This window comes from Crocuta crocuta, unplaced genomic scaffold (genome assembly GCF_008692635.1).
Source record: "Crocuta crocuta isolate KB4526 unplaced genomic scaffold, BGI_CrCroc_1.0 scaffold535, whole genome shotgun sequence".
NCBI classification, from domain to species: domain Eukaryota; kingdom Metazoa; phylum Chordata; class Mammalia; order Carnivora; family Hyaenidae; genus Crocuta; species Crocuta crocuta.
The window spans coordinates 18,972-34,910 of NW_027527816.1; the positions used below are offsets into that span (position 1 = coordinate 18,972).

The 15,939-nt window shown below is 39.0% G+C and overlaps 1 protein-coding gene across 1 annotated transcript; it reads right to left on the reverse strand.

The window, feature by feature from the left end:
* Window positions 1-278: 278 nt before the first annotated feature.
* Window positions 279-1,242, reverse strand: LOC144241003 (olfactory receptor 2B8-like). Its single transcript, XM_077775451.1, has one exon. It carries the CDS (start codon window positions 1,233-1,235, stop codon window positions 297-299), a length of 939 nt encoding a protein of 312 aa, XP_077631577.1. The 5' UTR covers window positions 1,236-1,242; the 3' UTR covers window positions 279-296.
* Between the last annotated feature and the right edge of the window lie 14,697 nt (window positions 1,243-15,939).

The following is a 15,939-nucleotide window of genomic DNA, read 5'->3' on the forward strand; positions in this document are numbered from 1 at the left end:
GGTGTGTGTAACTGTCCTTTGCAGTTAGAAATGGAATAGGGTTCCCTAGTGGTGGTGAAATAAGAAAATCCTGTGAAACTTTTTACCTTATTAATATGATGCAGAAGGTCTGGGAACACTACATCAGTATCTCTGGAGGCTGCAATTCGTCCATGTACCTAGAGTTTGAACACTCGCTTGCATAAAAGAATGAATGAAAGACGTTCCCTTGAGAGTTGTCAGGGGAACTATTGAGGGCACAAAAATCTTAAAGAGTCTGGTACTCAAAGTCTTTCATCAAAGGGTCTTCTCCCCAGTCATCTGGAGTCATAGCCCCTACAGAGCACCTTCTTCATCGCTCCTATCATGTCCTTGTTCCGTAGGGTATAGATGACAGGGTTGACCATGGGGGTGACAATGGTATAGAAGAGAGAAATGAACTTGCCCTGATCCTGAGAATAGTTGTTGCTGGGCTGGAGGTAAATGTAGATGCCTGTGCCATAGAACAGGGAGACCACTGTGAAGTGGGACCCACATGTCCCAAAAGCTTTCCTCTGCCCTGAAGCTGACTTTATTCTTAACACTGCCCTGATGATCCGACCATAGGAGAACGTGATTAATGCCACAGGTATGAGGAGAACGACCATGCTGAGAAAGAAGGCCTCAGACTCATTCATAGTGGTGTCAACACAGGCAAGCTTGAGCAGTGGGGGAACCTCACAAAAGAAGTGATCTATTTTATTTCTCCCACAAAGTGGTACAAGGAAAATGAGCACCGTCTCCATTGAGGAGTTGGCAAAACCAGTGAACCATGACACAGATGCCATCAGGGCACAGAGACGAGGGTGCATGATCACCGTGTAGTGCAGGGGCCTGCAGACGGCTGCGTAGCGGTCAAATGCCATCACCCCTAAGAGGATGCATTCTGTGCCTCCCAACCCTAGAGAGACGAACAGCTGAGCTACACAGCCGCCAAAGGAGATAGACTTGTCTGCTGCCCTGAGATGAACCAGGAGCTGAGGAACAGTGCTGGTCGTGTAACACAGGTCCAGAAAGCTTAGGTTGGAGAGGAAAAAGTACATGGGAGTGTGAAGGTGTGGGTCCAGGCGGGACAGTGCGATGATGGTCGTGTTTCCCAGCAGGGTGAGCAGGTAGAAGATCAGAAGCACCACAAAGAGGACTCGCTCGAGTTGAGGCCGGTCAGAGAAGCCCAGCAGGATAAACCCAGTGAAGGAGCTTCCATTTTTCTGCTCCATCCTTTCTTACCACATGTTTCCTGTCAAGACCAAGAATTTAGCAATTTTTTAAAGAAATCTTCAAAACAATAAAAAGTTGGCAGGAGGGAGAATCTATATCTTGTTATAAGACAGGCCATGCATTTTATAAGTAACTATTTGAATAAACGATGGACTCATCAAATTGAACAATTAGTTTCAATTTAGTTCCACATTACCACAAAAAAGTAAATCATTAATATTTAATATAAGAAAAATCAAATAATGAGCCTGTGTTTACATCAGTCATAGGTACAAAAGGTCTCTCAGTCTCAGTTTTGTAGGATTAAAGAAATACAAAAATATTTGTACACTTCAGAGAAAATGGGGGTTTGGGAATAAAGGGAAAGAAACCAGAAAGAATGGAAAACACATGCAGACAGAGAGGGACTCATTATGTTTCATATGTATCTCATAATTCCACACAACTGAAATGTACACACCACACGTCAGAGATTATAACACAACATGATCTTGAAAATAAACTCAGGGATAGTAATTTATGACCTGGAATATATTTATACAAAGAATTCAATTACATTCAAACTACCACTACTAGTTCTGCATAAAAACATACATGTGTGTGTGGTAGTAAAACAATTAAATAATCAGAGAGAAATTGACAACACCACCATTCAAACAGTGTTTAACTTTCATCCGAAAGATGCTTAAAAGTACCATATCATTTTAACAGAAACTCCAAAAATTCATTGGCTGTGCAGAGTCCTTTGGAATCAGAACTCTAAAATCCAGTGGCCAACACTTTCCTCTTCCTTTTGCAGATTTCTGTTTCACACATTACCAACTAGAGGTCATTAAATTCCTGAAAGAGGTAGGCTTATTCCCTATCAACATTCTAATCAGAATAAACATTTAAAGAGTTATCCAAACGTGTAATCTATGTAAAAGGTGTAATGCTTTACATCATTTCCTATGATAAAATAATTACATAGGTAAATATATAAAGATAGATACATTCTCAAAGCAATGACACGTCAAAGAGCTACAATGCAAAACCTAACATAGTACAAGGAAAGGCATACAGGAAAGCATATATTGGTATTGTCAATATAATAATATATTATTAAATATATTAATTATATAATGCCAGCCCTAAGGCTCCAAGGCTCGTCTGATGACATTTTCATCCAACTTCCTAGTACTGAATGAGGGTAGTAACATACCAATGAACGAGGCATCAGAAGACAAATATTTCAGTTCTATCATATCCACATGGGTAGGCATCCAGTACATTATTAATTCTTCCAAGAGTTTTAAAATCTGAATAAAGTTTGGGGATAGACCCATCGACCTGTGAAAGAAATTGCTACAACACTGGCATAGAAACTGAATAAAGGATGTAATATTTGACACTTTTTTATGCCTCCTTGGATTTCCTATAAAGATTGATCAGTGGTGTCCAAAAAACAAAATCTATATACAAACAATTTCTTAATAGAATTAATTATAACAGTATGTGAGACAGTCTCGATGTTCAACAACAGGAAAGATCCCCTCACTCACACCTATTCAGAAGAGCAAATAAAAATAAACCACGCTTCAGTCTCATGCACAACTGCAGAATTATACGTACATTTATCTGAAACACAGGGCTGACAATTTTTTAAAAATATTTTTAAGTTTATTTATTTTNGTCAAAGAGCTACAATGCAAAACCTAACATAGTACAAGGAAAGGCATACAGGAAAGCATATATTGGTATTGTCAATATAATAATATATTATTAAATATATTAATTATATAATGCCAGCCCTAAGGCTCCAAGGCTCGTCTGATGACATTTTCATCCAACTTCCTAGTACTGAATGAGGGTAGTAACATACCAATGAACGAGGCATCAGAAGACAAATATTTCAGTTCTATCATATCCACATGGGTAGGCATCCAGTACATTATTAATTCTTCCAAGAGTTTTAAAATCTGAATAAAGTTTGGGGATAGACCCATCGACCTGTGAAAGAAATTGCTACAACACTGGCATAGAAACTGAATAAAGGATGTAATATTTGACACTTTTTTATGCCTCCTTGGATTTCCTATAAAGATTGATCAGTGGTGTCCAAAAAACAAAATCTATATACAAACAATTTCTTAATAGAATTAATTATAACAGTATGTGAGACAGTCTCGATGTTCAACAACAGGAAAGATCCCCTCACTCACACCTATTCAGAAGAGCAAATAAAAATAAACCACGCTTCAGTCTCATGCACAACTGCAGAATTATACGTACATTTATCTGAAACACAGGGCTGACAATTTTTTAAAAATATTTTTAAGTTTATTTATTTTGTGAGAGAGAGAAAGTAGAGCAAGCAGAAGCAGGAGAGGGGCATAGACAAATGGAGGGAGAGAGAGATGGAGACAGACAGAGAGAATCCCAAGCAGCCTCCTCACTGTCAGAGAAGAGCCCAACCTCACACCTGTGACATCATGATCTGAACTGAAGTCAAGAGTTGGAGGCTTACCCAACTGAGCCACCACGCTGACAAATTTTGAAATGTGCTTTATAAAGGAAACACTCACTAACGTGAAGGACAGCAAACGTAAAATGCTAACTCACCCAAAATACCACCAATATAATACTGCAACATTAGAAGAAAGTAATGACATATTTTAACATTATCATACCAATAATGACTAGGAAGAAAGTGGAGAAAAGATAAATCCCTGCTGAAATGAATTTGTATAAACTTCTTGCTGCTTTACAGGATTTTATGTGTATGTGTGGGTTCCAAAAAAAAAAAATACACACACACACACACACACACATACACACACATATATATAAGAATGTGGACCTCAGCTGTCATGAAATTATGATACAGAAAAATCAGTAATAAAAATTATGCNATTTTCCTAATTAATTAGGTAAACATTTAGGCTTCATACCACTTTTTTCTTCATCATATTGCTATTCGTACCCATGGGAAGGATCAGCTTTTCTTGTTAACAATAAAGTCAAAATACAGATGCATTGACATAATATTCACAAAATGGAACTTGCCTTTTGTAATTTTCAACATAGCATTTACAAACTCCGTATATATTTTAGATATTTTGTGGTAACTCCTAAGGGAGGAAGTAAGCATTTAGGAAATATAAATACTGACAGTGAGTTTACACATAGAGAACAAATATTGTCTTATTTCACAGACAATAAGGAATCAAAGGAAAGCATGGACGATGTAATTATGCATAAAGGGCATATTTTATGATCTCTTAATATGAATATTGAAGTTATTTTCTGCACAAGCATAGAGAGGTATAGTGAATGTACTAAAATATATGAAATGTCTGGGAATGACATGGTGGCATTTGTAACGAACAATTAAATTTAATTCCTCTATTTGTTGAATTCCATAGTCGTTTCCTTCCTTTAGACAATTGACCATATATGTAAATCATTTAGTATTTTTGTTTCAAGAACAATTGACTGAAAATAAACTGACTTGTCAATTCCTAGAGCAACACAGATAGTTCCATTTTACTTACCTTTTTTTGCCTTCTCTGTCGGGATCTAAGCTATTTCCCCACCTCACTTCAAGTTACTGCCTAAATACAGTTCTAGGATCGGAATGAGGACATGTAGAATCATTTAGTGCTTGCAGTAAACACAAAGGTTGACTATACCAGCACTGGCTCATCCATGAATTTTTCTTAAAAAAGGATGCTTTCTCAGGATGACTTCATGTGGTACCAGAGATCTGCACTTTGCCTCTAGAAGGTAGATGATGAAGACAATTGCAAACTTTCAGGATGGTGTCCTGAGTACGATGACCTGCCTGTGTGACAGTGAGGCCCTTATGAGCAGGAAAGGGTGCCATGACACTGAGTTGTAGCTGTGCTGGCACAGAGAACCAAGTCCATTCCCCTGCTGACCTCTCCGGGGAACATTGATGCCCCACACTCTTAATGAGCCCATGTCACTGTGCTGCCCACAGGTGGCAATCCTCAGGGACAATGACGATGGAGGACAATGCCGGAGGAGACCTAATCTGTCTCTTTTATTAGTTCACATATCTCACAGAGGACAATAACTCCCTAGACCATCCCAACTACCTTAGCTGCCATCTGTGAATGACCTACGTGTTTTACAAAACACTTAAGATTTTTCCCTCACAATTGTCGAAAATATTTACATATAAATATATAAGGAAGATTCCATTCAGTTCCTTAATCTTAAATATAAATAAGTGAATGAATTCTTCATTTCATTTCATTTATAACCAAGTTATATGGCATCGCAAAGCTAAACATTAGGCACATTCTAATCTTTAGCATGAATATGAAGAGGGTCACTAAATCCTACCAAACTTCTAACATTCTAGGGAAAACAAACCTCAAATCCTCTAAAACACTGTAAAGTTTATAACCATATGTTTTAATGATGTGCTTAAACCATTTTAAAACTTATGTCTTTTTAATAAAACATACATGGTAACTTAAATTCAGCTAGCCTTTGCATTTAAGTTCCAAATGATTTTCAGTTTAGCAGGAGAGTTAAAATAATCACTACAGAAAATAGAAGGAAGTTGATGGGTGGTTTGTGACTGTTTCTTCTAGATCCATAATTTCCAGTTCATTTATCATATTCAGCCTAAGACATAAACTACGTCCTGTTAAAAACATTCTTACATTTGAATTTTCCCAGTTATTCCCTTACCAGTTAGATACCATCCTGATAGTTATGGGGAGAACGGGCAAATACAATACACTCTGGGTATCACACCTGCTACTTTGCTTTTCATCCCAGACCTCGCTGACTGCTGCCAGTCTTCATCTGCTCAAAACACTTTGATACTTGTGGGGCATTATCTAGTGATGCTGACCCAAGGTTCATAGCACTGGGGTCAGAAAATATGCATGGTACAATCGCAGTCTTTTCGTGTCTGTTGACACCTGATTTGTGTTTTCTTTTGTTTTAATTAGTTTCCTGGCCCACCATGGAGCCCAACACTCCCAACACCGGGCTTGAAGTCACACCCTGAGATAAGACACGAGCTGAGATTAAGGCTCAGATGCTTAACCAAACGACCTACTCAGTTGCCCCCATCCCTGATTTGTGACTCGGTATGTGATCTATTCTGGAGAATGTTCCATGTGCACTCGAGAAGAATGTGTATTCTGCTGCTTTAGGATGGAATGTTGCACATGTATCTGTTAAGTCCATCAGTACCAGTGTGTCATCCAAATCCATTGCCTCCTCATTGATTTTCACTTTGTGGAAGCGAATGATTGTGGAAAAAATGATTTGTCCATTTATGGAAGTAGAATGTTAAAGTCCTAATATTATATTATTGTCCATGAGTGCCTTTATGTTTGTTACTAATTGTTTTATGAATTAGGGTGCCACGATGTTGCGGGAATAAATATTTTACAATTGTTAGATTTGTTACATCTTCTTATTGAAGTCTCCCCTTTATTAGTACTTAGTGCCCTTCTTCATCTCTTGTTACATGCTTTGTTTTCAGTTTTCTGATACAAGTATTGCAACCTCAGCTTTCTTTTCATGTCCATTATCATGATAAGTGTTTGTCCAACCTCTCACTTTGAAAATGCTTGTGTCTTTAGGTCTAAAATGAGTCAACTGTAGGCAGCATAAATGGGTCTTGGTTTCTTTATGCATTCTGACACCCTATATCTTTTAATTGGAGCATTTAGTCCATTTACATTTAGACTAATGATGGAAAGATATGTATTTGGTGCCATATTATTTCTTGTTCTGACATTCTTTCTGGAGATATTTTCTATTTCCTTCTAGCCTTTGCCACTTTTGGACTTTCCTTTCCACTCAACGAAGTCCTTTTCATATTTCTTGCAGGGCTGGTTTGGTGGTCACAGACCTTTAGGTCCTGGGGGGAGGATTTTTAGTGGCTTGAAACAACAGTCATTTCATTATGTCTCATGGTCTTGTGGGTCAGGAGTTTGGGCAGGGTCTCCGTTGGTAGATCCATCTGTTTTATATGGTATCAGCTGAAGTCACTCAGTAGCATCCAGCTGCAGGCTGGTCTGGAGGATGCAATACTGTTTCACTCAAATGTCTGGTGTCTTGGTAGGCATGTCTGGAAGACTGTGCTCGGAAGGGTGCTTCTTTCTTTCTATGTGGGCTAGGGCTCTCCATGACGTCTCTTTAGCCAAGCAGCCAGGCTTTTTAACAAAAAGGGCCTAAGCTTAGGAGAGCATTCCAAGGAGATGAAGTAAAATCTACCAGCAACGCTTGGGATAGAAACTAGCACAACACTACTACTAGTCAAAGTGGTCACGTCTACCCAGCCTTAAGTGGAAGGAAAGTAGAGTGCAGAGTTGGGTGCTCTTGATGGAGAGGTGGGGGGAAATGTCAAAGAACTTGGAGCAATCTTTACTCTGCCACAGTATTAAATTACCATTTCACAAATGAAAAAATTACAGCACAGAGCAGTTAAATATCTTGTCAATATAATACAAGTAGGAAAGTGATGGGATGGAGATAAGTGTCTCCCACATTTGTTGCATTGATAGGATTTGTTTTTAGAGTAAAGGTGAAGTTTATCAGGTTTAAGCAATGGTGGAATACTTGAAATTAACATGTTCTTTTAATGGTATAAGATCTATTATGCCAAGTCAGTTGCCTGCATGAAGGAAACAAAAGGAATTAATTACTACATTTATAGGGTGTTCTACAACACAGGATTGAAAACCTATCTTATATTTTTACATTATGAATATTCAGATGATGGTTGAGGTGCGAATATTGTCTAAAGGACTTCCCACATTCCTCACATTTTCAAGATTTCTCACCATACAAATACTCTGATGTTGTGTAAGTTGTGAGACGAATCTAAAAGCCTTCCCATGATCCTTGCAGTCAGTCATAAGGTTTTAGACCAATATGAATACTTTGGTGTGATATAAGCTTGGAATAACGACTCAAGGCCTCCCAAATTCCTTACATTCATAAGGTTTCTCTCCAGGAGGAAGTCCATGATGAAGAATAAGATGATAACCATCACCAAAGGCTTCCCACATTGCTCACATTTATGTGGTTTCTCACCAGTATGGAGTTAGTGATGTTTTCGAACTGCAGAGCCACACAGAAAGGCCTTCCCACATTCTTTTTTTTTTTTAAATATTTTCATTTATTTCCAGGAGAGAGAGAGAGACAGCGTGAGCAGGGGAGGGTCAGAGAGAGAGGGAGTCACAGACTCCGAAACAGGCTCCAGGCTCTGAGCTGGCAGTCAGCACAGAGCCCGGCGCAGGGTTCGAACCCACGAACTGTGAGATCATGACCTAAGCGAAAGTCGGATGCTTAACCAACTAAGCCACCCAGGCGCCCCCCACATTCTTTATATTCATATAGTTTGTCGGCAATATTGAACTGCTGACGTCGAATAAGGCTGTACGCTGTCTAAAGGCCTTCCCACATTTTGTACATACATATAGTTTCTCACCAGTATGAACCCTCTGATGGAAAGTATGTTGAAGATGAACTCTAATATTTAAAAAAGGAGACAAGAATATTCACAGGGAAACTAGTCTCTTTAATAAATCGTCCTGAGCAAACTAAGGAAATACATTCAGAGAAATGAAACTGGAGCCTTATATTACACCACTCACAAAAGTTAACTTGTTATAGATTAACATGAAAACATAAGACCTGAAATTGTAAAACTCCTAGAAGACAACATAGAGAACACAATTCTTGACACTAGACACATTGACACATTGACACTTATCACATGAGGCTATTCTAGCATTATCCTACCTACTCACATAGCCTACTCTTTGTGATCCAAATTTCAATGCAAAGACTGAAAGACTGTGACTTCTAAATTTTATATTATGACACCTATAGGGCTATAGTTTGTTTCATGGAACGCTTGAGCGGTACAAGATTCTACCAATAACCAGTATTCCCACCACCTCCTGGAAAGTGTTTTTTTTTTTTTCCTTTCAATGTGACCTGCAGGAATAAACTGTTAACACATACACTAGGATGTATTTATATTTCAGAACATACTGGAAATATATCATTTATAAGCCAGTCACTTCTAAGTAGTATAAGCTAAGGAAACATATTTTCTTCTACTAATCATCTTACAAAAGTGTTAAGAGATGGGCCTACAGGAGATGGGATACGGAGCACATGTTTGTGCATGAGCATGTCTGTGTGTGCATGTGTATAATAATATACTAATATATATGCTGCTTCAACCTAAATGCAAACCAAAACATAACATGTTGTGGTAGAACATGAGGAGAAACATTCTTTGTAAATATAGATGGTTTTTCCAACAAGGACAGTGAAACTTGGGAGAGGTTAATTTCAGGCTAAAACGAATACCTTCTTAGCCAACATGCTTTCTTTAATTACATTAAAACAGAGTTCTCTTTCCTGAAGATAAACTAAGAAAGAACTTTCCAAAAATAATCTGACAAAGCTGTTTCGGTGTTTCCAAGTGCTTGAAATGAGGACTTAAAAATACATGAAAAAAAGAGGGAGCCTAGATGGCTCAGTCAGTAAATCATCCAACTTTGGTTGAAGTCGAGATCTCAGGGTTGCTGACTTTGAGCCCTATATCAGGCATTCCGCTGTCAGCGCAGAGACCCCTTTGGATCCTCGGTCTCCCTCTCTATGCCCCTCCCCCACTTGTTCTGTCTCTCTGTCTGTCTCTCTCTCCCTCTCTCAAAAATAAACAAACATTAAAATAATATTTAAAATGCATGGAGAGCACTACTTTTGACCTGCTACCACAAAATCAGGGGGACTCTTGAGAAAGGCTTTGACCATTAATAACGACACGTCATTGATCATGAAGATCCAAAATAACTCAGTCATTAGAAGTGTCCAGGATGCTTCGGTGACACTCAACACACAGGTACAATGACTGAACAAGTTCACTTTCAAAAGAGGTTAAAACTATCCTCACAAATGGTTCACTAATCAGAACTTGCACTCCTTGAAGACCTCATATATTTTATTCAGTTCACATTGGTTAAAATACATCTGCCAAACAACGTAAATACAATTAAAATTTTAAAGCGGAGCCAGTGCGGGGACCCAGGGAGGCCCCCCAATATGGACCTCAACAGCATAGTGATTATTTTGAATAGAAGCTACTGTGGAAAGGGCAGGTGCAAGGACATCATACCCTCTTCTGTCCCCCTGGAAGCAGGAAACACCTCCCCTATAAAAGACCCCACCCAGGACTAAGAAGTAAAAGACCGTTTAGAGTTGAGAAAGCTATAGAAATAAAACGGCTAATGTTTTAAAAATCTACTACCTCAGCCCAAATTCCACTTAGAATTCCCTACTAACTGAAGCTCCAAAAATTTGTTTTCTGTCTCCTGTCAATTTTGCACACATGAAGTATCTCCCTAAAAAAGGTATAAAAACCACCTACTTTGGTCATTCCATTGGGTGTCAATTTCCTGACTGGGCCTCCGTGTGCAGGTAAGAAAACTTTGGGTGTTTTCTCCTGTTACTCTGTCTCCTGTGAATTTAATTCCAAAACAGCTGGAAGAGCCCTGGGGAAAGAAGGAAATGTCTCCTCCCAGAAGCCAGTGTCCTGTTCCTAAGGCCACATCAGGAACCCCTTCCCCTGATCCTCTGACCTCCAGTCATTCACCCTCTCCTTTCTGCATTACAGCCCCCCTTTCCCCATAAACCATGTGTCCACACACAGTGGTTCCCAGAGTCCTCACCACCAGGTCTCAAACATGCCACACCACCACAAAGGTGAAAGAAGGCCCTCACCTATGTCACAAAACAAGCATCTGAAAAGGAGTCACCTGCAAAGGGAGGGGCTGCCGGGGATCTGTGACCTGTTCCTGTTCCTCAGGGAGACTGGTCAGAGCAGGACTCTGGCAGACAGCAGTGGTAAAATGTACAGACTAGGAGACACAGGAGCGTCTTATAGGGGTGACTGCACTCTGATGACGGATCCAGTAGTGTGCGAGCAGGAGGTATAGGGTCTGCTCAGAGAGCAGTTACCCACACTATACACCCTGTCGTTATGCGAACTCACATCAGCCCTCAGGCCACAATAGGGCTACGAAAGTAGGGACAGGTGAACTTAGAATCTCTCATTCCTTGTCTTGGCTTACTGGTACCACCGGGGAGGGTGTGGGGGGATGGGTTAAATAAGTGATGGGGATTTAGGAGTACACTAGTGATGGCCGAAATGTTGAATTACTATACAGTACACAGGAAAATATTATAACACTGCAGGCTAGCTATGATAGCATTAAAATAAAAACTTAGGGGCGCCTGAGTGGTTTTGTCAGTTAAGTGTCCGACTTCGGCTCAGGTCATGATCTCACAGTCCGTGGGTTCAAGCCCCACATCGGGCTCTGTGCTAACAGCTCAGAGCCTGGAGCCTGCTGCAGTATCTGTGTCCCCCTCTCTCTCTGGCCCTCCCTCGCTCGCTCTCTGTCTCTGTCTCTCAAAATAAAATAAAGACATTAAAAAATAAAATAAAAACTTAAAAAAACTAATAAAAATTAATTTCAAACAAAAAGCTTTTAGAAAAACAAAGAATTCTTTTTCAAAAGTAAAACAGGATCACAATGGTGACATGACACCACAGACTGATATACATATGGTTTTATTTGGATTGATATTAGCAGGTTTTTCTTTCACCTTCAAGTTGTTCTGCCAACCGTTCCCCTCCTACTTCTTGGAAAAACCTCTGATACAGACAGCCTATGGACATTCCAATAGAGCCATGATCAAAATGAAAGAAAAGGTGATACCTCTTCAGCCTTGCTAGAAAATGCTAAAATGTTAATATTGATTACAGTGCTTTAGTGGTCTATTCCTATTTTGCTATGCTTTATGGTGTGTGCATAACTGTCCTTTGCAATTAGAAATGGAATAGTGTTCCCAAATGGAGGTGACATAAAATCCTGTGAAACTTTATTATTAAATAAATATGAATATGATGCAGATGGTCTAGGAACACTTATTCAGCATCTCTGGAAGCTGCAATGAATCCATGAACTTAGAGTTTGAACAATCACTTGTATAAAAGAATAAAAGGAAATTCTCTTGAAGAGTCATTAAGGAAAATGTTGGATGACACGAGCAGGACACAAAATCTTAACGGCTCTGACATTCAAAGTCTTCCATCACAGGGTCTTCCCCCAAGGCATCTGGAGTCGTAGCTCCGAAGGAGCACCATTTTTATTGCTCCTGTCACATCCTTGTTCTGCAGGGTATATATGAAGGGGTTGACCATAGGGGTTATGATGGTGTAGAAGAGAGAAATGAACTTGCCCTGATCCTGGGAGTAGTTGTTACTAGGCTGGACATAAATGTAGATGGCCGTGCCANGGATGGAGAACCATCTATCATGATAATGAATATCAACAGAAAGCTGGAGTTGCTGTACTTATATCAGACAAAGTAGATTTTAAACTTACAACCGTAACAAGGGTTGAAGAAAGGCATATCATAATTAAGGGGTCTATCCACCAAAGAGATCTAACAATTGTAAATATTTATACTCCCAATGTGAGATTCCCAATATATATAAATCAATTAATTACAAACATAAAGAAAATCATTGATCATAATACCATAATAGCAGGGAAGTTCAACATCCCACTTACACAAATGGACAGACCATCTAAGCAGAAAATCAGTAAGGAAACAATGGCTATGAATGACACACTGGACCGGATAGACATAAGAGATATATTCAGAACATTTCATCCTAAAGCCACAGAATACATATTTTTCTCAAGTGTACCTAGAACATTCTCCAGAATAGGTCACATAATGGGTCACAAAAAACCCCTCAACAAGTACAACAGATCGAGAACATACCATGCATATTTTTAGACCACAGTGCCACGAAACTTGAAATCAACCACAAGAAAAAATTTGGAAATACCATGAATACTTGGAGATTAAAGATTATTCTACTAGGAGAGGAAAGGTAAAATGGTGGAGAAGTCGGGAGCTCCATACATTTCTCCGGCACTCATCTCTCAAATAGAGAAGGCCTGAGGTCGTAGGACACTGAGCCACAGGAGTTTGGGAAGGAAAAGAGACAGAGTACACTGGGAAGGAAACCTCATAAGTGCGGCTGCCTCAAGAAACAAGCCAAACTACACATGGTGGAGAGTCCCAAATACCACTACCAGTAGGGAAACAAAATAACCAAACGCTCCACAAGAGAATCCAAGAGACACCATCCAAAGAACACTTCCTGAACAGGCAGGCCCTGAACAGTCAAAAGAGCCCTCTCTAATACATCAGAACTCTCAGAGGCCATGTGTACAAGAACGTTTATAATTAACAAGAGATAAAAAGCTAACCAAATGACGAAACGGAAGAGCTCTCCTCCAAAGAAACTCCAGGAAGAAATGACAGCTAGAGAACTGCTCAAAACAGATATAAGCAACATAACTGAACAAGAATTTAGCACAATAACCATAAAACTAATCGCCGGGCTTGAAAAAAGGATGGGGGACATCAGAGAAACTATGGTTACAAACAATATGGAGCTTAAAAATAGTTATGATGAATTAAAAACCGCGATAAATGAGATACACAATATACTGGAAGCGTCCAATGCACGGATTGAAGAGGCAGAAAGGAGAACAAGTGATTTAGAAGACACGATTATAGAAAAAGATGAAACTGAGAAAAAGAGAGATAAACTGATCCAGGAACATGAAAGAAGAGTTCAGCGATACAATCAAATGGAACAAGATCCATATCATAGGAATTTCAGAAGAGGAAAAGAGAGGAAAAGGTGCTGAAAGAGTCCTGGAACAAATTATAGCAGAGAACTTCCCCAGCCTGGAGAGAGAAGTAGAAGTTGAAATTCAAGAGGCATGACATATCATAGTGAATCTGGCAAAATATAAGGAGAAAGGGAGAATTGTGAAAGCAGCTAGGGAGAAAAGGGCCCTAACATACAAAGGGAAACCTATCAGAGTGGTGACAGACCTATCTACTGAAACTTGGCAGGTCAGAAAGGAATGGCAGGAGATCTTCAATGTGATGAACAGAAAAAATATGCAGCCAAGAATCCTCTATCCAGCAAGCCTGTCATTCAAAATAGAAGGAGAGATAAAAACCTTTCCAAATAAACAGAAATTGAAAGAATTTGTCACCACNGAGAGATAAAAGTCTTTCCAAATAAACAAAAATTGAAAGAATTTGTCACCACTAAGCCAGCCCTACAAGAAATCCTGACAGAGACGCTCTGAGGGAAGTGTTGCAAGGAACGCAAGATACCATAGACACCACCACAAGTATGAATCCCACAAAGGACACAATGACTCTAAACCCATATATTGCCATAATATCACTGAATGTAAAAGGGCTGAATGCTCCAATCAAAAGACATAGGGTACCAGAATGGTTAAAAAAACCAAATCCATCTATTTGCTGTCTAGAAAACACGCATTTTAGACTGGAAGATACCTTCAGATTAAAAGTAAGGGGATGGAGAAATATATATCATGCTATGGGAAGTCAAAAGAAAGCTGAAGTAGCTATACTTATATCAGAAAAACTGGATTTTAAATTAAAGACAATNCCTAAATATTTAGAACAATTAATCACAAACAGAATCAGTCTTATAGATAAGAATGTGCTAATAGCAGGGGACTTTAATACACCGCTTAGAGCAATGGATAGATCAACCAGACAGAAAATCACTAAAGAAACAATGGACATGAATGAAACATTGGACCCGACGGATCTGACAGATATATTTAGAACTCTAGATCCGGAGGCCATGGAATTCACCCTCTTCTCAAGTGCACATGGCACATTCTCCAAGATAGATCACATACTGGGACATAAAGCAGCCTTCAATAAATATAAAAGAACTGAGATCATACCATGCACACTTTCAGATCATAATGCTTTGAAACTTGAAATCAATCACAGGAAGAAGTCTGGAAAACCTCCAAAAACATGGAGGTCAAAGAACTCCCTACTATAGAACGAATGGGCCAATCAGGCAATTAGAGAAGAAATTTAAAAATATATGGAAAGAAATGAAAATGAAAACAAAACAATCCAAACTCTATGGGATCCCGCGAAAGCAGTCCTAAGAGGAAAGTACATTGCACTCCAGGCCTATTTCGAGAAATTAGAAAAAGCGCAAGTGCAAAATCTAACAGCTTATGCAAAGGAACTAGAGGCAGAGCTACAAGAGCACCCCAAACCCGACAGAAGAAGAGAAATAGTAAAAATCAGAGCAGAAATAAACAACATACAGACCAAAGAAACAATTGGACAGATCAATGAAACCAAGAGTTCGTTTTTTGAAAAAATAAAGAAAATTCACAAAACTCTAGCCAGGCTTCTCAAAAAGAAAAGAGAGAGCACCCAAATAGACAAAATCATGAATGAAAATGGACTTATTACAACCAACCCCTCAGAAATACAAGCAATCATCAGGGAATACTATGAAAAATTAAATGGGAATAAATTGGACAACTTAGAAGAAATGGACAAATTCCTAAACACACACTTACTACCAAAATTCACACTGGAAGAGATAGAAAATCTGAACAGACCCATAACTAGTGAAGAAATCGAATCAGTTATCAAAAATCTCCCAAAAAATAAGAGCCCTGGACCTGATGGCTTCCCTGGGGAATTCTACCAGACATTTAAAACAGAATTAATACCAGTTCTTCTCAAGCTATTCCAAAA

Excerpts from the sequence above, each read along its gene's own strand:
- LOC144241003 (XM_077775451.1), bottom strand. The coding sequence starts at position 1,235 with ATGGAGCAGAAAAATGGAAGCTCCTTCACTGGGTTTATCCTGCTGGGC.